This window comes from Macaca mulatta, chromosome 2 (assembly GCF_049350105.2).
Source record: "Macaca mulatta isolate MMU2019108-1 chromosome 2, T2T-MMU8v2.0, whole genome shotgun sequence".
Taxonomy (NCBI): domain Eukaryota; kingdom Metazoa; phylum Chordata; class Mammalia; order Primates; family Cercopithecidae; genus Macaca; species Macaca mulatta.
Window position 1 is genome coordinate 170,813,811 of NC_133407.1, and position 19,561 is coordinate 170,833,371.

The 19,561-nt window shown below is 41.2% G+C and overlaps 1 protein-coding gene across 2 annotated transcripts in view; it reads left to right on the forward strand.

Moving 5' to 3' along the window:
• Positions 1 to 2,612: 2,612 nt before the first annotated feature.
• CD200R1L (CD200 receptor 1 like) overlaps positions 2,613 to 19,561 on the forward strand; it is a 30,248-nt gene continuing 13,299 nt past the window's right edge. For both annotated transcript variants that reach the window (XM_077993947.1, XM_001105278.5), the window contains exon 1: positions 2,613 to 2,884. In XM_077993947.1, the coding sequence (XP_077850073.1) occupies positions 2,821 to 2,884 (64 nt within the window). In that variant the 5' untranslated portion in view covers positions 2,613 to 2,820. The remainder of the gene's footprint in view (positions 2,885 to 19,561) is intronic.

Consider the following 19,561-nt stretch of genomic DNA (forward strand, 5'->3'; position numbering starts at 1 on the left):
ATACATTACAGCAGTATCATGGATACTGACCTCACCTTTGCTAACCGTGCACCTCAAAGCTCCTTGACTTAAATGATATTTGCATATCAAGCCCCTAAACTTAACATTGCCTTCATATTCCACATGTGGTTCAGCCTCGTTATAATACCACAGAGCCACAAAAATAAGACCCATATCAACTCAAGTTTGTGATCATTTGAAAAGGATGTCCCACATCACAGTTCCAGTTTTAGTCTCACATTATAAATGATATTGCTTTGGCCCAAGACTTTGACCTTGAAGATGACTTTGCCCTTTTCCCCAGAAATGACTTCATCCAGGACACTGAGACCACCACCCCAGCAACATCCATAGGCTGGCTTTCCTACGGATCTAAAAAACTGGACATAGGACATTTATCATTTTACTTCCTTTGATAAAGGAAATTCTGTTTCATTTCCTGAGTTCACCATTTGCTTAGCTTATACTCTTGTTCTCTGCCAAAATGTACCTCTTTATACTTCCATGTCTAAAGGAAAATCTGGTAGAGTGTACCACTCTTTGAGCCATTCTAATAATTAATGAGATTATTGCTTTCCCGAGGAAGCAACTGCCTCATATGGGTTCACCCCTTAACCCCCTGGAGAGAGGACCTCCCATTGCCCATTACCTCCTCTGACACTTTCCACTCCAGGTTGCCACCGCAACATCCTGTCCTGCATCCATGACCCACAGCTGCTACCTCTTCCCCCAGGTTACAAACGTCATTAATCTTTACATATACCTTACTTAACTAACTTCATACTCTCCAAAAATGTAATTGTTGGACCTGCCACCTTGAGCCCTGGAATGTACCAAGAGATTACTATCACACACACAAAAATATAGCTCATGTTTTAACATACTTTAACTCAATCAGTATATTGTTAGAGATCCTGGAAATCCCGGATCTGTTTTCTTGGCTAAGGCCATACAATGTGAAACTTGATTATGAACCAGTCTACAAGGACTCTTCATACTCCTACTTGTTTTCCTCCTTTTTAAGGAGAAAATAATAAAATGGGGTTTTTTTTTTTTTTTTTTTGCATGCAATTTAGTGCAATGTATGCACTACTTACTAAAATCTTCTCTACAATTCAGGCCACTCAAATACTTCAAGTAATCAAGCTTAACACTAATGTGGAGATCAAGAAGTCAATTTTAATATAGTTTTCATGTAAAAAAAATACCTTCTAGTCCCAGTTTTGAGCCCCTAATAGTCAGTCAGCTCCCCTTCTTGAATATCTGATTTAAGTCCCTCCAACCACTTCCCTTATCTGGATCTCACACTGTTTGTCACTGTATACCTGCCCTACTTGCCCAGGGCCAAGTACCAGACAACTACAAACAGCCCCATGGACAGCTATGTCCCAGAGCTTCTGAAGTTATTCAAATTAGCTAATGCACAGGGTTCTCAGGGAACCTAATTCTGCTCCAGTTGCCGTATATAAGGTGCTCTCTACAGCTCCAGTGTGTTGTTACCCTGTCCCTGTGTGCAACCGCTCTGTGGCCCTACATGGAACTCTTCTCTTGTTTGGAGCTATAAGTAACAAAGAGGTTTGCCTTTCATCTATCCAAGAGTTTTCGTGTTGTGTCCTGTCATCAAAAGAATCTTTAATCTTATAAAACAGAAGGGTAGAATCTTTGCTTCTGTCCTAGTTTCCAATGGTTTCCTGGCAACCTTTGGTTTTTCCTTGGCTTGTAGAAGAAACATCACTCAGATCTCTGCCTTTATCTTCACGTGGTGTTCCTGTGTATGCGCCCAGTTTTCCTCGTTTTATAAGGGCACCATAAGAAGCTAAGAAGTACAAAGGAAGAAAAAAAGAAAAAACCAAAGACACCAGTCATATTGGATTAGGGACCAATCTATTTCAGCAAGGCCACATCTTAACTAATTATATCTCCAAAGACCCTATTTCCAAATAAGATCATCTTCTGAGGTACTGGGGATTAGAATTTCAACAAATAAATGTTGGGCGGGGGTTGCACTATTCAACCCATGACTGAAAGTACTTATTAAAGACACACATGTGACTATCTTATAACCCAACAATTTAATTCCTAGGTGTATATCCAAGAAAATGAATGTACACATAGACCAAAAATTATGTACAAAACAAGAATGTTCTTAGAAGCTTTATATTAGCCCCAAACTGGGACAATCTAAATCTATAGAGAAATGGATGAATAAATTGTGACATAGTTATTAAAAATTTACTATACAGCATTAAAAATTGAACTATGCAAAGAATTTCATGTATGTGAAGTTCAAAAACTGTCAGAATGAATTAGTGCTATTAGAAGTCTGAGTTGTGTTTATCTTTGGAGGAGAGGGTATTGGCAGAGAAGGAACAAAGGACACTTTGAATAATAAAAATTATCAACACCTTGGTTTTGGAAGTAATTAGATAAGTGCATATATATGTAGAAATTCATCAAGCTGTACACTCAAGGTTTGTTCATTTTACCATATTTAATTTATACTCTCAAAATACTACTTTTTAAATGAATTGTTATATGATTTATCTTCCTACTTCAATGCTGTGGGAGAAGCAATGAGTTGTAAGCATTGGCTTTTTTGCTTTATTACTCAGCAAACCTCGCTGACATTTCCCATCAGTGGCTTATCAGTCAAAAACGTATAAAATGAAAGCAAAAGTTAAAGATAAGCAAGATAATGAAGAAATACATTTTGCAATCCTGTTGAAGAGAGAATAAGCAAAAGTGACCAAGAGAAACAGATTCACTGAGTCTGTTGATTGATTTAAAGTGGATTTATGTTTAAGTAGAAAACCACTCCAAATGCATACTTTAGGAAAGATGTCAGCTTCAAGATTACTGATCTCCATCATTATCATGGTGTCTGGTAAGTCTGATACTGTGACATTTTCAGCTGAAAATAAAGCTTTCTTTCAATGATTATGAGGATAATCTTGATCTGCTTACTTATAAGGTGTTTCTTGACTTGTCCTAGCAGCGGTGATAAATGTGTACATTATACAGCAAAACTCCTTCTGAGTTACCTTATCTCAATGGTGTACTGACTAGGTGACTAGCTGAATTCAGAGTAATTGAGGGCTGGGATTGAAGTGAAACTAAAATTTTGTGACCTAAAAGTGGTCCTGGGCTTCTTTTGTTGGTAGATTTTTAAAATTACTGATTCAATTTGATAACTTATTAGTTTGCTTAGGATTTCAATTTCTCCTGATTCAATCTTGGGAGGTTGCATATTTTCAGGAATTCATCAATCTCTTCTAGATTTTTCTAGTTTGTGTTTATGGAGGTGTTTATAATAGTCTCCGAGGATCTTTTGTATTTCTATGAGATCAATTGTAATGTCACCTGTGTAATATCTGATTGTACTTATTTGGACCTCCTCTCTTTTTTTTTCTTTATTAATCCAGCTAGTACTCTATTGATCTTGTTTGTCTTTTCAAGGAGTCACCTTTTGGTTTTGTTGATCCTTTGTATAGATTTTTGGATCTCAATTTCATTCAGTTCTGCTCTGATTTTAGTCATGTATTTTCTTCTGCTGGCTTTGGGGTTAGTTTATTCTTGTTTTTCTAATTCTTTTCCATCTTCTTCTTCTGCTTTTTTTTTTTTTTTTTTTTTTTTTTTTTTTTTTTTTTGAGATGGAGTTTAGCTCTTATTGCCCAGGCTGGAGTGCAGTGGTGCCTTCTTGGCTCACTGCAACCTCTGCCTCCTGGGTTCAAGAGATTCTCCTGCCTCAGCCTCCTGAGTAGCTGGGACTACAGGTACCCACCACCACGTCTGGCTAATTTTTGTATTATTAGTAGAGTCAGGGTTTTACCATGCTGGCCAGGCTGGTCTCGAACTCCTGACCTTGTGATCCACCTGCCTAAGCCTCCCAAAGTGCTGGGATTACAGGCGTGAGCCATGGTACCTGGCCTTTTCTAGTTCTTCTAAGTGTGATGTTAGATTGTTAATATGAGATCTTTCTAACTTCTTGATGTAGGTGTTTAGCACTATAAACTTTTAACACTGTTTGTGCTGCATCTTAGGGTTTTTTTAATGTCATGTCTCTGTTTTAATTAATTTTAAACATTTTTTAATTTCTTCCTTAATTTTATTGTCTACCCAAAACTTATTGAGGATCAAGTTGTTTAATTTGCATGTATTTGTAGAGTTTTCAGAGACATGCTTGATATTGATTTCTATTTTTATTCCACTGTGGTCTGAGAGTATGGTTGGCATGATTTTGACATTTTCTAATTTATTGACACTTGTTTTATGGTTGAGCATGTGTCTGACCTCAGAGGATGTTCCATATGTAGATGAGAAAAATGGATATTCTGTGGTCTTTGGGTGGAGTAGTCTGTAGATGTCTGTTAGTCCCAATTGATCAAATATTACATTTAAGACCAGAATTCTTTTCTTAGTTTTCTGCCTTGATGATCTAACGCTGTTGGTGGGATATTGAAGTCTCCAACCATTATTAAATGGCTAAGTCTTTCCATAGGATTAGAAGTACTTTTTTTTTTTTTTTTTTCATTCTGAGTGTCCAATGTCGGGCATGTATATATTTAGGATAGTTAACTCTTTTTTTGATTTGAAACCTTTATCATTGTGTAATGCTCCTCTTTGTCCTTTTTTTTTTTTTTTTTTTTTTTTTGCTGTTGTTGGTTTACATTCTATTTTGTCTGATATAAGAATAGTGACCCCTGCTCTTTTTTGTTTTCCATTTGTGTGATAGATCTTTTTCCAACCCTTTACTTTTAGCCTGTGTGTTTTGTTACATGTGAGATGGTTCTCTGGAAGCCAGCAGATGGTTATGTCTCGTTCTTTTATCCAACTTGCCACTCTGTGCCTTTCAAGGGGCACATTTAGGTTATTTAATTCCAGATTAATATTGATATATGAAGTTTTGACCCTGTTGTGATGCTGTTAGCTAGTTGCTTAGTAGTCTTGATTGTGTAGTTTCTTTATAGGGCTATACACTTAAGTGTGTCTTTGTAGTAACAGGTATTGTTCTTAAATTTCCATGTTTAGAACTCCCTTAGGGATCTCTGATAAGGTTGGCCTTGTGGCAGTGAATTCTCTTAGTGTTTGCTTGCTTAGGAAAGATTATATTTCTCTTTGCTTATGAAGCTTAATTGGAGAGTATGAAATTCTTAGTTGGAATTTCTTTTCTCTAAGGATACTGAAAATAGACCCCAATCTCTTCTGGCTTATAAACTTTCTGCTGAGATGTCTGCTTTTAATCTGATGGGGTTCCTTTGTAAGTGAGCTGGCCCTTTTCTCCAGCTGCTTTTAAGATTTTTTTATTTCACATCGACCTTGGAAAGTCTAATGACTATGTGTCTTGGGGATGGTCATCTTGCGTAGCATCTTGCAGTTGTCTGAATTTCTCAAATTTGCATGTTGGCCTCTTTAGTGAGATTGGGTAAATTTTTGTTGACTATATCCTCAAATACGTTTTCTAAGTTGCTTACTCTCTCTTCCTGTCTAGGGCAAAGTTTAGGTTACCAGGAGGCCCACAACTCCTTGGGGACCTGCTGGTCCTCTAAGCTTGGCAGAGTCACAGCAGGTTGTGGGGTATGTCTGTGGGTGTTCTGGCAATGCAGTGGGTAAAGAGATGAGTATCCCTGGGCAAGACTCTTGCTGCAAGTGTGCACTGGTGTATTGGGGGAACCCACCTCCAGTATTTCAACGTAGGTTATTTCTATTTTCCATAAGTGTCGGCCAGCTGAGAAATAAAGAGAGACAGTACAAAGAGAGGAATTTTACAGCTGGGCCACCAGGGGTGACATCACATGTTGGTAGGACTGTGATGCCCACCTGGGCCTCAAAACCAGCAAGTTTTTATTAAGGGTTTCAAAAGGGGAGGGGGTGTAAAAACAGGGAGTAAGTACAAAGATCACATGCTTCAAAGGGCAAAAAGCAGAACTACTAATAAGGGTCTAACAAAGATCTCATGCTTCTGAGGAAACAGGACAAAAGGCAAAAGCAGAACTACTGATAAGGGTCTATGTTCTGCGGTGCATGTATTGTCTTGATAAACATCTTAAACAACAGAAAACAGGGTCTGAGAGCAGAGAACCAGTCTGACCACAAATTTAGCAGGGCAGAGTTTTTCCCCACCCTAGTAAGACTGAGGGTACTGCAGGAGACCAGGGCATATCTCAGTCCTTATCTCAACCACATAAGACAGACATTCCCAGAGCAGCCATTTGTAGACCTCCCTTCAGGAATGCATTCCTTTTCCAGGGTATTAATATTAATATTCCTTGCTAGGAAAATAATTTAGTGATATCTCTCCTAGTTGCACATCCATTTATAGACTCTCTGCAGGAAGGAAAATATGGCTCTTTTTGCCCGACCCTGCAGGTAGTCAGACCTTGTGGTTGTCTTCCTTTGTTCCCTAAAAATCGCTGTGATTCTGTTGCTTTTCAAGGTGCACCGATTTCATATTGTTCAAATACACATGTTTTACAATCAATTTGTACAGTTAACACAATTATCACAGTGGTCCTGAGGTGATGTACATCCTCAGCTTTTTTTTTTTTTTTTTTTTTTTTGAGACGGAGTCTCGCTTTGTCGCCCAGGCTGGAGTGCAGTGGCCGGATCTCAGCTCACTGCAAGCTCCACCTCCCGGGTTTACGCCATTCTCCTGCCTCAGCCTCCGAGTAGCTGGGACTACAGGCGCCACCACCTTGCCCGGCTAGTTTTTTGTATTTTTTAGTAGAGATGGGGTTTCACTGTGTTAGCCAGGATGGTCTCGATTTCCTGACCTCGTGATCGGCCTGTCTCGGCCTCCCAAAGTGCTGGGATTACAGGCTTGAGCCACCGCGCCCGGCCACATCCTCAGCTTATGAGGATAACAGGATTAAGAGATTAACGTAAAGACAGGCATAAGAAATTATAAAAGTATTATTTGGGAACTGATAAATGTCCATGACATCTTCACAATTTACGTTCCTCTTCCACAGCTCCAGCCAGTCCCTCCATTTGGGGTCCCTGACTTCCCGCAACACTGGTGTGGTGCCTGTAGCCTGGATTCTTTGCCCAGAACATGGTTGTGAAGACCACCCAGCTTGTGCTCTCCTGACCAGTTTTCCCTGTGGTGTCAGTCCCAGGAGCAGGCCCAACCAGCTAGTTTTGTCCCAAGCCTTTTGTGTACAGATCACTGAGGTGTTCCAGATGTTGTGGGCTGTGGAGATCCCTTGGGCAGAAGCTGCAGATGGCCAATAGGCTAAACCCTTATTCGATCAGTCTCACAGATAAAGGGACGCCCAACTACCATGCCAAAACACAAACCTACTCCTCACTCTTCTCAGTGTTCTGTGAGTGGGGGCTCCTCCCTAGCTTGAACTTAGGCCGCAGATCTCATCTTGATACCTCTGGGTGGTGTGCTTGAACCCTGGACTTTGGGATCGAGTGCATGGTTTTATCCTCTGACACCTCAATATTGAGCACCAGGTGTGCTGGGGAGGCCAAACTGCTCCCAGGCCACTGCAAAACACTCAGGTGGGGAAATGGAGGCTGTGCTGTGTGCACCCTATTTCAGGAGTGGCCAGGCATGGGCCTTGGGTGGGGTTGGTGGACAAGGGTAGATTAGATACACCCTAGTCCTGTGGGAAAGGCAGCCCTTCCTTCTGCCAGCCTGGCAGTCAGCAAGGACTAGAATCACTCATAAAAAGATGGCAAACCTTGGTGATGGCCGTATATGGTTGTGTTTTGCTGCACCTGCCCCACATGAGAAATCTTCTAGGTGCCACACAGGTTTGAGCTGTGCCTCTGCCTATTCTTTGGGCATTAAGTAACCATGTATTAGTTCATTCTCACGTTGCTATAAAGAACTACCCAAGAATGGGTAATTTATAAAGAAAAGAGGTTTAATTGACTCACTGTTCCACAGGCAGCATGACTGGGGAGGCCTCAAAAAACTTACAATCATGGCAGAAAGGTGAAGGGAAAGCAAGCATGTCTTCAAATGGCCAGCAGAAGGTGAGGAGGTGCTCCACACTTTTAAACAAGCAGATCTTGTGAGAATTCTATCATGAGACAGCACCAGGTGGAGGGTGCTAAACCATTAGAAACCACCCCATGATCCAGTCACCCCCGATCAGGCCCCCCTCAGGATCACAATTTACAATGAGATTTGGGTGGGAAACCAAACTATATCAAACTATCAATATATTTTTCCTCTTTTCTCTTGCTATCACTAACATACATTCCGTATCTCTGACTGGGATTAAGGGGCAGATCTGTGGTTATGAAATAACTTTGGACTGTGTGATGCTAATAGCTCCTAAGAATCAAAACAACAACCATTACTTTTAAATAATAATAATGATAATAATAATTAATATAAAATATGTATATAATTTATATAATAATCACAGTCACAATCAGCACATTTTTTTTCCAGGAAGAAATGACATTGTTCATGTATTAACACTCAGCAAACAATTTCAAAGTTTTTCCAGCTAGGATTCTAGCAAGAAGTGGGGAGAGTTTATGTGCAGATTTTGGAACGTTTTTCCTCTGGCACTCTCATTTTTCCATATACTGAAGTAGTTCTGATATTTTATTTTTATTTAGTGTAGACCACAATTTGGTCAATGTTTCAGCTCACTAAACAAATTAATAGTGATATGGTTTGGGTCTGTGTCCTCACTAAATCTCATGTCTAATTGTAATTCCCAGTGTGGGAGGTGGGGTCTGGTGGGAGGTCATTGGATCATGGAGGTGACATTCTTAGGAACGTGTTAGCCCTATTGCCTCAGTTCTGTTTGCATGATAGTGAGTGAGTTATGAGATCTGGTTGTTTAAAAGCGTGTAGCATCTCCCACCCACACCTCCTTCCTCCTGCTCTGGGCGTGTGAACATGCCCGTTCTGGCTTTGCCTTCTGCCATGAGTAAAAGCTCCCTGACGCCTTCCCAGAAGCAGATGCCACCATGCATCCTGTGCAGCCTGTAGAACCATGAGCCGACTAAACCTCTTTTCTTTATAAATTACCCAGTCTCAGGTATTTCTTGATAGCAGTGCAAGAACTGACCAACACACACAGAGCCTTTTCTAATGCCTGGAGCTACAGCATTGAATCTAGAATCTCTGCCTAACTGGATTCATATCAATAATTTGGCCTCATTCAGCTTTGTCTTTTTCATTATTCCACATCCTTAATATTCATTCCTATACATATTGTCTAGATTTATAACTGTATCCATTGGAAAAGTCATATAGCTCTTTTGGTGCGTGGTGTAACTCCTTGTGGATCACACTATACCTCACTTTTTGCGCCCTGCGGGGACTCAAGTCTGGTTATAAGTCTGGAAGCAAAGAGGAGTGAGGGGGAAGATCCTGAGGAGAATAGAAAGTGTCTTTTAAGGCAACTAGTTGAAGAAAAATCATTATAGTTTCTTCAGGCAAAGCAGGGGGTTAACCACTTCAAACAGGGGTAGGAGGACTGCTTCTATGGGCAAAGACTTAGGAGATTTTAGAGATTTTACGTGTTCAATTTCCTCAGCTTTTGCCTATATGTTCACATTCCAATTTTCAGGATCCCATTCCTTTCCAATCAATAACCTCACTCTAGCCGAGGATACCCTGACAAGTTAGGAATTCAATTTGTGTTGTCATTTAACCACTTACGGGATAAGTTTTGGTATCTGGAAACTTCAGCCTTGCTGAGAAGATAGGGGGTTTCTTTCATGGCAGACGTAGAAACTTCCAGTTCATTCATATAGTTTGAGATTTTGATATAGTTTGAGAATTTGAAGCCCTGAACTCATCTTTTTCTTTATCCGTTTGCCCAGCAAATTAGGAGAAACCAGTCAATCTCATTATATATAAATGTCCTAAAGTACCAAACACATGATCACTCAGACCTTGCCTTTTATAAGTATTTGACTAGGATTATCCAGTGGTGACATTTTTGCATATCTCTACTGTTACTTCATGCCATGGGCTATCAGTGTGCCCTCTAGCACTAGAAATGCAGTCATTAGTGCTTTTAAATCTAATTAGATTAGATGACCAATTCCAGAAAACCCCGAACCAATTCTGAAAATTCATCCTTAATATTCTGTTTCTTGAGGACCACTTATGGTACCAAATCTGTATCAGTCAGGGTTCCACCAGAGAAACGTAATAAGTAGAAAGTATGTATATGTACGTGTGTGTGTGTATGTGTGTGGGTGTTATTTCAAGGAATTAATTATTGAAATTGTGGAAGCTTGTAAGTTTGAAATTTATAGGGTGGACTGGTAGTCTGGAAACTTTTGAGCAGAAACTAATGCAACTAATGCTGCCGTCTTAAGGAAGACTTTTTTTTCTTACTCTGGAAAACATCACTTTTTCTCTTAAGGCCTTTCAGCTGATTGAGTGAGGCCCATCTTCTTTATTGAGAATAATCTCCTTTACTTAAAATCAACTGATTGTAGTTATTAATCACATACAAAATACCTTCACAACAATGCTTAAATAAGTGTTTGATTGAATGATTGACTACTATACTTTAGCCAACTTGACATATAAAACTAGCTGTCACAGGAGGATACACATTTTTTTCAGGGGAACACAGAATATTTACCAAGGCAGACCATTAAATGAGCCGTAAAACAAATCACAATAAATTTAAATTTACCTAAGTAATTATTTTAAAAAGGCTTTCTGTTATTGAGACCAGCAAATGATCTTGTGGTTTCCTGTCTCCTTGTCATTTTTTACCTTGAGAGGTTTCCCTTACCTTTTTTGCAAATTCAGCCATGCATTTGGAACAGGAATTGTATTCATCCTATACTTCTAAAGCTTTTTTGGAAGTGGGGGAGGTTGTCTATCATTTCTATAATAGTTCTGGAAATGGAACTTTACTCCTGGGCCCTGCATTGAACTCTTCCACTGATTAGAAGTGGGTGTGGCTGGCAAAAGACTGGTAGAGACTGATCTGTTATAATAATATTGGATGAATCATTTATTCATAACTGCAAAAGAAATGTCAAAATCCTGACATACATGCATTTATTTAGTTATGATCTCACAGTGATTTCTTTTATGTAGAGGTTTTTGTGATTTTTGGTGTGATTATTAATTCATTTAAGGAATTGAAATGTTGTTTTCTGTGATCATAATATATGAAATCAGGGGATTCTAGTCCTCTTTGAGTAAATAAAGTTTATTAATTTTCTCCATATTTCTTCTCTAAATATTTTCTAGCTTCAGATAATAATTCCTATCTGATGACACAACTGGAAATGCAGAGCCAGAGAATACTTCTTAATGAAAGTAAAATGCTCACTTACTTAATAACCAGTTTGATGGGAGGGTTGGATCACCAGCAGAAACATTTATATGGTCATTTGTCTTGTGTGCCATTGTAACAGATACCTCTCTGCACACTATTGCTTGAAGACCAAGCAAGGACCTACTTATTCAATTTAATTCAACAACAACAAAAAACAAACAAGTAGATTTCTTAGTAGCACACAAAAATGTGCTTGGTAAAATAGAAGCTAAAAAGAAGAAAACTTACAGCACCTTCAAGTAGTCTACATATTCTGGTCTTGGAATTAGACAAGGACACAGAATTATATTACAAGGTAAATGAGATGAGCACTGTAATACAAAATCAATACAAAATCAGTGTATTACAGATCGTAGCTTTTGCACAGGCTATAGAAGTATTTCAGAAGGCATAAATTATTGGAAAAAAGAGGCTAGGGGATCATTGTGGACTAAAGTACAGGGTAGAAAGGCACATAAAATGTTCAGCCAATAGAAACAGTCTGGGGTGGGAGGAGTTTAGTGTGCATGCTGGATTGCAGTGAGAGCAGAGCCGGGAAAGTCAAGTTGTACTCAAATAGCGGAAGGAAGTAGGAAAGGTAGTAATAAAGTCAAAAGAAGAACTGCATGAATTAAGAAGTGGAAAGCTAGCATTTATAAATAATTCCAAGAATTAATTTTTTTTAATGGGATAAAGACTATTCTAAATGGGAAATAAAGAAAAAAAATACACAAAATATGGGGAGAAAATCAACAATTAACAACAAATAGCAAGAAACCAAAGAAATGTAAGAGAATATTTTGTACAATTTCTCCTATTAAATTAGAAAACTTCCATGAAATATATTTTTTAGTGGAAAACTAAATTAGCAACTGGCTCAAGATGAGATGGAAAACGTGAGCAGATAGAGAACCATAGAAGAAATTGAGAATTACTGCCAAAAAATGTGTGGCCTTAGATTGCTATGTAAAAGAAATAGTTTATATCACTTTAAGCCTTTAAGGAACAGATAATTTTTATGTCATTTAGTTTTTCCATAGACTAGGGAAAGGAGAAGTGTTTTCTAAATTTTACAAGTATAACTCAGATATTAAATCCTGACAAAGTCAGTATACAAAAAAATTTCTAAGCTAATTTCACTTGTAAATGCAGAGGCAAAGATTCCACATATCAGCATATCAAATCAATAGTGCACTAAAAGAATTAAACCAACAACAAGGTAATATTTTTAGGAATGTAAAATAGTTGATATTAAATAATCTACTAATATACTTTACCTAATTTTAGATTAAAGAGAAAAAGAATTTCACAAACTGTTCAGTATATGTCAAAAGGGTGTTTGATAAATTTGTCGCTGATGACTTATAAAACATCCTCGTGAAATTAGGATCAAAGATACATCCACGGCATGACTGAGACTGAGTCTCAAGCATAGACCCCTGAGTGGTCTGAGGCCTGGTTGCCAGGCCCTTATAAGACCTTCTTGATTTACACATACTTAATGATTTACAATTAAAGCTGGTTATGAGAGTACAAAAAGCATATTTCTCCCTACTCCCATTATACAAAAACAGTCCTATTGATGCAGTGGCGGGCTGTCTGGAGTGGCCATGGCCATCATGCCAGCTGCAGGAGGGAGGTGCGGGCGGTGGCAGCAGGACTGGCTGTGAGAGCCGCAGTGGTGGTGGTGGGACCTCTGTGCTCCGTGTCCCCGAGGCAGCTGACCGCACTACCCCCACCCTCGCATAGCCAGGCAGGACCCACTCCCAGGCACTGAGCCTTTACTATGGCCTCAGCCTCACCCCCTGCTTCATCCTGGGAGCCTGCAAGCACCTGGCTGAAGGCACAGTCAGGACTCACATTGCTGGCCCTGGTTGCATTGGGTTCCTTTGTGCACGGTTGACTGGGGCCACCATGCCACCTGCTCTTTGCCCACTGCTGCTGTGGGGAAAACACAGAGAGGAGGTGCAGCCAGGGCTGTGCATTCCATGAAGCCAACAGGAGCTGGGAACAAGTGGGAACCCTTCCCCTTCCAAGTTGGCAGAGCAGGAGTTCCCCAGGTGCAACTGTAGCCGCCCAAGCTGTGGCTGCAACCTGGGCACCCCTGTGCTCTTGGGAGCTGGGAACAGGCAGGAGCCCTGCCACCTTGGCCCCCTCCAGACTTTGGGCACCAATAAGCACGGGAGGAAGGCCAAAGGGGGTTGCTGAGGGCAGCTTACTGCTGGCCTGCAGGTGCCCCTCGGTATGAACAGTGTGGGCGCCATGAAGAACCGCAGGAGGTGGAGAGGCTCCAGGGCGGAAAGGTGCAGGTCCCTGGTAAAACCCTGCCTTCGAGCCAGGAAGGCCTGAAGCCTTGGGGCTGGGCTACTGGTCCCACAAACTGAAATTGGAACTTGTGATGCTTTTTCTGAGCCCATCTATGGGCACCCATGGACCAACTGACATGCACTTTCTCCCCTCTGGGGCCCATAAAAGCCCTAGATTTAGAAAGACTTGAAGAGAAGATGGGACAACCAGCTGCAGAGAGGAGCTACCTTCTCTGCTGAAAGCTGAATAGATAATGGGACAACCTGCCTGTAGAGAGGACCTGCCCACTATAGGGTTTCCTCTCGGCTAGGAGCTGAACACTCAATGGGATGACCTGCCTGTAGAGAGGAGCTACCCACTCTAGGGTTTCTTCTCTGCTGGGAACCAAACACTCACCAGGACACACTGGCTGCAGAAAGGAGCTACCCATTCGGGTCTCCTCAGAGCTGTTCTATTGCTCAGTAAAGCTCCTCTTAACCTTGCTCGCCCTCCACTTCTCTGCGTACCTCATTCTTCCTAGTCACAGGACAAGAACTCACTACCTGCCAAATGATAGGGTTAAAAGAGCTGTAACACAAACAGGGCTGAAACATGCCCCTTGCTTGCCACATTGTGGGTGACAAGGAGAGAAGAGAGAAGGAGAGAAGAGAGAAGGAGAGAAGAGCTGTGGCACTTTGGGGAGCCCAGACCTAGGAGCTCCCTGAGCCAGGGCTGTGACACCCTTTTTACGGCTCTGCAGTTCCTGTTGTCTCCAAGCTTCTGGGCACCACCACATTCCCCAGAAGCTGTTTATGGTACGCCTGTCAAGCTGCAGCCTTGCAGGGAGCTGGCACCCATGCCAGCACCTGGAGCGGCCCACTCCTCTGCAGGTAGTGTGCCTGGCTGTGTGCAGTGGCCGGATCCCATGCTCACTCATACATTCCTTTATTGGTCTGTGCCTGGCTCGTCCTTGGCAGATTGGGATCCAGGCCAATAGTGCCAGCCAAGTGCAGCCTGCCAGGCCAAATGGGCAGAATGAGCCCAGTGGGCCACAGCAAAATTTGGGCAAAGGTGCCATTGGCCACAAAGGTTTCCAGCTGGCAAAGTGACATCCCAAAGATCCCGTAACACTATTGTCTCATGATGATCAGGCTTAAATTACCCCTGCCAAAAGGCAACTCCATGTTGTGCCTACTGGTATACAGGGGAAAGCTATAGCTTAGAGGAACTCTTAGCGCGTCTCCTGGTAGAAGTATCTCCCCTCTGAAACTCAAGATCCTAGACTCACAAATCTAAAGTTACTGGGATTTGGTAGCACAAATTCTCTAAATGAGTCAGTAAGAATGATGGTGAAGGGAGGCGGAGGTGGCAGTGAGCCGAGATCATGCCACTAAACTACAGCCTGGACAACAAAGCGAGACTCCGTCTCAAAAAAAAAAAAAAAAAAAAAAAAAGAATGATGGGGAGTGAGACTACCCCAGTTCTACTCCTTGTCTCTCAGATCCAGTTTATTCTATGAACTGGGGAACTGGGGACACAGCACCCTCCTAAAGGGTGGTGTCCCATCCTCATAAGATATAATTTCCAAACCTCAGTTGTGCCTTCAAGAGGCTATGCCAGTGCTCCACCAAGCTGGCAATTTCTGAATGCATCCGCATGCCTCTACCCCACACCTTCTTGTCCTCTCCCTTCCAATTTTGACTCTTCCAGGTCTCTGACCAAACAAGCCAAACCATTTGCCACTGCTCATGAGTTTATCTCTTTTATTACTGAATCATTTTTTACTTGAGTTTTTTTCATCATCGCTGTCTTTCAGGGCCAGAACACAGTGGGGCTACAGTGCTGCAACAGTCTACTTTTGGCTTATATCACAGACTGAGGCAACCCATCCACAAGCTAAGCTTTGGGTGTTGGTCCTAGGGAACTTACAGGGAGGGCTTAGATGTGAGCTGAGGGAGAGATGACAGTGTAACAGTGGTATATGAAGTGGGGGCCTGGACCATTTGTTCACTTAAATGACTGGTGTTCTCTCTTTCTGTTTTATAATGGAATGTTGCTGGACCCACTTTACTTTATGATTTTGTGGGTCTAATAGTATGCAGCTTACAATGGGCTGTTTTAGGAGCCTGATCGTTTCGTATCCCATGATTAGATGCTCAGTCTTCACCAGGGTCCCATAGAATGCCATGAGCTATTTTTAAAAAGGCAACTAGTTATCTGCTTCAGATGACACAGATTTACCCCAGAACCCTAGGCCTGCACTGACTGTCCTACTGGACTTGTCTGAGGCTCCGCAATGCATCTTTGTCACAGAATCTTCTTGTATCACAGATCTGCCTGATTTGATGAACTTTTTTTCAGGGCTGATATACTGTAGCATGGACCTGTTACAGATTCCTTTCTTGGCCTGGAGCACATTGGACTACCATCCTATTAGAGGGTCAGAGCAGTAATCGCAAATATATAGCAGGCTGCCTCCAGAACCAAGTATTGTGCTACTCAGTGGTAGGAAGTAAGGTTAAATAATTTGTCCTTTTTTCGGGAGGAGATATATGGTAGGGTCCAGATCACTGGGCTACTAGAAACTTCACTAATGTGTCAGGCCCTGAATCTCTGTAGAATTGACTTCTCACCTCTGGAATGCATGTGATTAACTAAGGTATTCATAATAACTCTCACTTTTTGCTCAGAAGATCTAACTGATATGATGTCATCAATATAGTAGACCAATGTGATGGTCCCTGCAGAATGCCCAGATAGCCTAGATCTTTATAGATTACACTGTACATGAAAGTAGAAATTAAGACAAGACCATATTTATATACTGTGTACTGTCCTGTGGAATACAAACTTAGTTTTGATGTTCCTTCCTGGTGAATATTGAAAATAATGCATTTACCAGATCAATAACCACATATTGCAACTGGAGTATCTCTAATAAAGATAGCTTATCTGGCAGAGTAGCTGCAGTTGGGGCTGATACTTTGGTAATTTTGCATTGGTCTACTATAATTCACCATCCAGTGTATTGCAGGGATTGAACTGGTAAATTAAGTAGGAGACATAATGGGAACCACTATTTTAGTACACTTTACGTCTCTGAAAGGAGACTCATACTTAGGTCTTCAATATTAATATTTATTTACTATCTTCGCCAAGGTGAGTGGTTTGGGGGATTTCTCTTGGTCTTTCCTATTATAATAGCTCTTACTTTACAGATCAAGGAATCAACAAGACGGTCTGCAAGCTGCTAAGCATGTTCATTCTAATTAAATATTCAGCAACTGAAAAACCTCCACTGGATAAGTCTGTGGACTTATTCCGCTGTGATATAAACCAGGCCCAGGATTTCTTTTATCCCCTGACTCCCATATGTTTCTACTCTAACAGGAGGCCCTTAATGTTCTTTGTGTTCTTAGGTATCAGGATCAATTCAGATTAGTATTCAAATAACCCTCAAAAGATATTTGTATTCCTTTTTCCCCAGTTATGGTTACCTAAACACATGGTCACAGGTTCTTTGGTGAAGGACTAGGGGAATAACTATTGCGACAGTTCTCAAAATGTGGTTTTCAGATGGCTGGGGATAATCAAGACCCTTTCAGGGGGTCCCCTAGGTAAAAATGAGTTACAACAACAATAATAATGATAATACAGTGATGTTATTTGCCTTTCTACTGATATTTTCACTGAAAGTGCAATTGAACTGTTGTTTAAAATTACTGGTGGCTTAGCATGAATAAAGTGCAGAGTACTGTATTAGTTTGCTAGGGCTGTTGTAACAAAGAACCATAAAGTGAGAGGTAACAGAAACATATCGTGTTACAGTTCTAGAAACTAAAACTCCAAGATCAAGGTGTTGGCAGGGCAATTCTCCCTCTGAAGGCACTACGAAAAGATCTGTTTCAAGTCCTTTTCCTAGCTTCTGGTATTTCCTGGCTTGTGCAGCATACCTCCAGTTTTTACATGGTGCTTTCCCTGTATCCATATCTGTGTCCAATTTGCTCTTTTTATGAGAACACCAATTGTATTGCATTAGGGGCTCACGCCACTCCAGTATGACTTTATCTTAGCTAGCTGTATTTGTAACGATTTTATTTTCAAATAAGGGCACATCTCTGAGGGTTAGGACTTCAACATATAAATTTTCGGATATATAATTCAACCTATAAAAGGCACCAAGCTGCACCAATAGTCATTGCATTCTTCACACACTCACACACACACACACATTGCCTAAGAATGTCTTTGATGATTCAGTAAAAAGTATTAACGTATTAAATCTCAAGCCTTATATACAGTATCTTTTAAGTATTCTACATGATCGAATTGGAAATACATTTAACGCATTTTTCTTGCGTACTAAATCATGATGATTACCTTGAGGAAATGCATTTGTATCAAATGTTTGAGTTGCAAGCTGAACTCTTTCCAATCACCTTTTTACACCCAAGGCGGGCAAAATACTCATTAAGAAAAAGAAGGGTTTTGGCTGGGCGTGATGTCTCACGCCTGTAATCCTAGCACTTTGGGAGGCCGGGGCGGGTGGATCACGAGGTCAGGAGATCGAGACCATCCTGGCTAACAAGGTGAAACCCCGTCTCTACTAAAATACAAAAAATTAGCTGAGCGTGGTGGCGGGCGCCTGTAGTCCCAACTACTCGGGAGGCTGAGGCAGGAGAATGGCGTGAACCTGGGAGGCGGAGCTTGCAGTGCTTGCAGTGAGCTGAGATAGTGCCACTGCACTCCAGCCTGGGTGACAGAGAGAGACTCCACCTCAAAAAATAATAAAAATAAATAAATAAATAAATAAATAAATAAATAAAGGTTTTATGGGACTTTAAATGAGACCCAGTGGAAGAAACTGGCATGTAGAAATTTTTATCATTTTCATTTTCTTATTGTGTCCAGTTAGCACTTTACTGTTGTTACGAATGTATACAAAGGCTATGCTCTGTTGCCATCCCATCCTATTGACAAGTGTGATGGTAACAGCATGGAAAATACTCATCAGAGACAATTCTTCCTGCATCAAAGCCTACAGGAGAGAAATGAAACAATGGAAAAAAAAACTGCAATGACAAGAGTATAACGTAGGCCTCCAGTCTTGACTAGAATCTTGCCCTTCAGATTGATCGTGTTGTCCTCACTCATTATGGGTATTACAGGTGAATAATGGTAATACCTGATGGGAATTTCCATCATGGATATCACCCACGATGATGTCCACTGAAAAGGTCTTGGTTATCCGTAGCCATCTGAAAACCACGCTTTGAGAATTACTGCAACAGTCATTCCCCTAGGCCATCACTGACGTACCTAATCCTAACCGTGCCAAGTGTTAGGTAAGGAACATCATATATTGTGGTATTGTACATCATCAGATTTGGACTGAAACAAATGTCTCTCTAAATTTCATATTCTTTTTTTTTTTTTTTTTGAGACGGAGTCTCACTCTGTCGCCCAAGCTGGAGTGCAGTGGCCGGATCTCAGCTCACTGCAAGCTCCCCCGCCCGAGTTTATGCCATTCTCCTGCCTCAGCCTCCCGAGTAGCTGGGACTACAGGTGCCTGCCACCTCGCCCGGCTAGTTTTTTGTATTTTTTAGTAGAGACGGGGTTTCACAGTGTTAGCCAGGATGGTCTTGATCTCCTGACCTCGTGATCCGCCCATCTCGGCCTCCCAAAGTGCTGGGATTACAGGCTTGAGCCACCGCGCCTGGCCAAATTTCATATTCTTTATGTTGAGATTGAAGCACTTTTTCCTTACCTCTCTGCAGTTCCCCCTGAAATGACCCTGTTTCTAAGCAGGCATAGAACTGTGGTGTGCAAGACAGTTGCAGCAAAGATCTCCCGGACCCCACAGGGGGATTGTGTCACCGAGCAAGAATATTGGGGCAATGGCACAGTGACTACTGGGAGTTCATGTCACTGGGAAGGCCACAATGTGCCTACCATGAACTCATGGTAGGCACATTTGAGTAGCAACAAGAGTGACTATAGAGCTACTT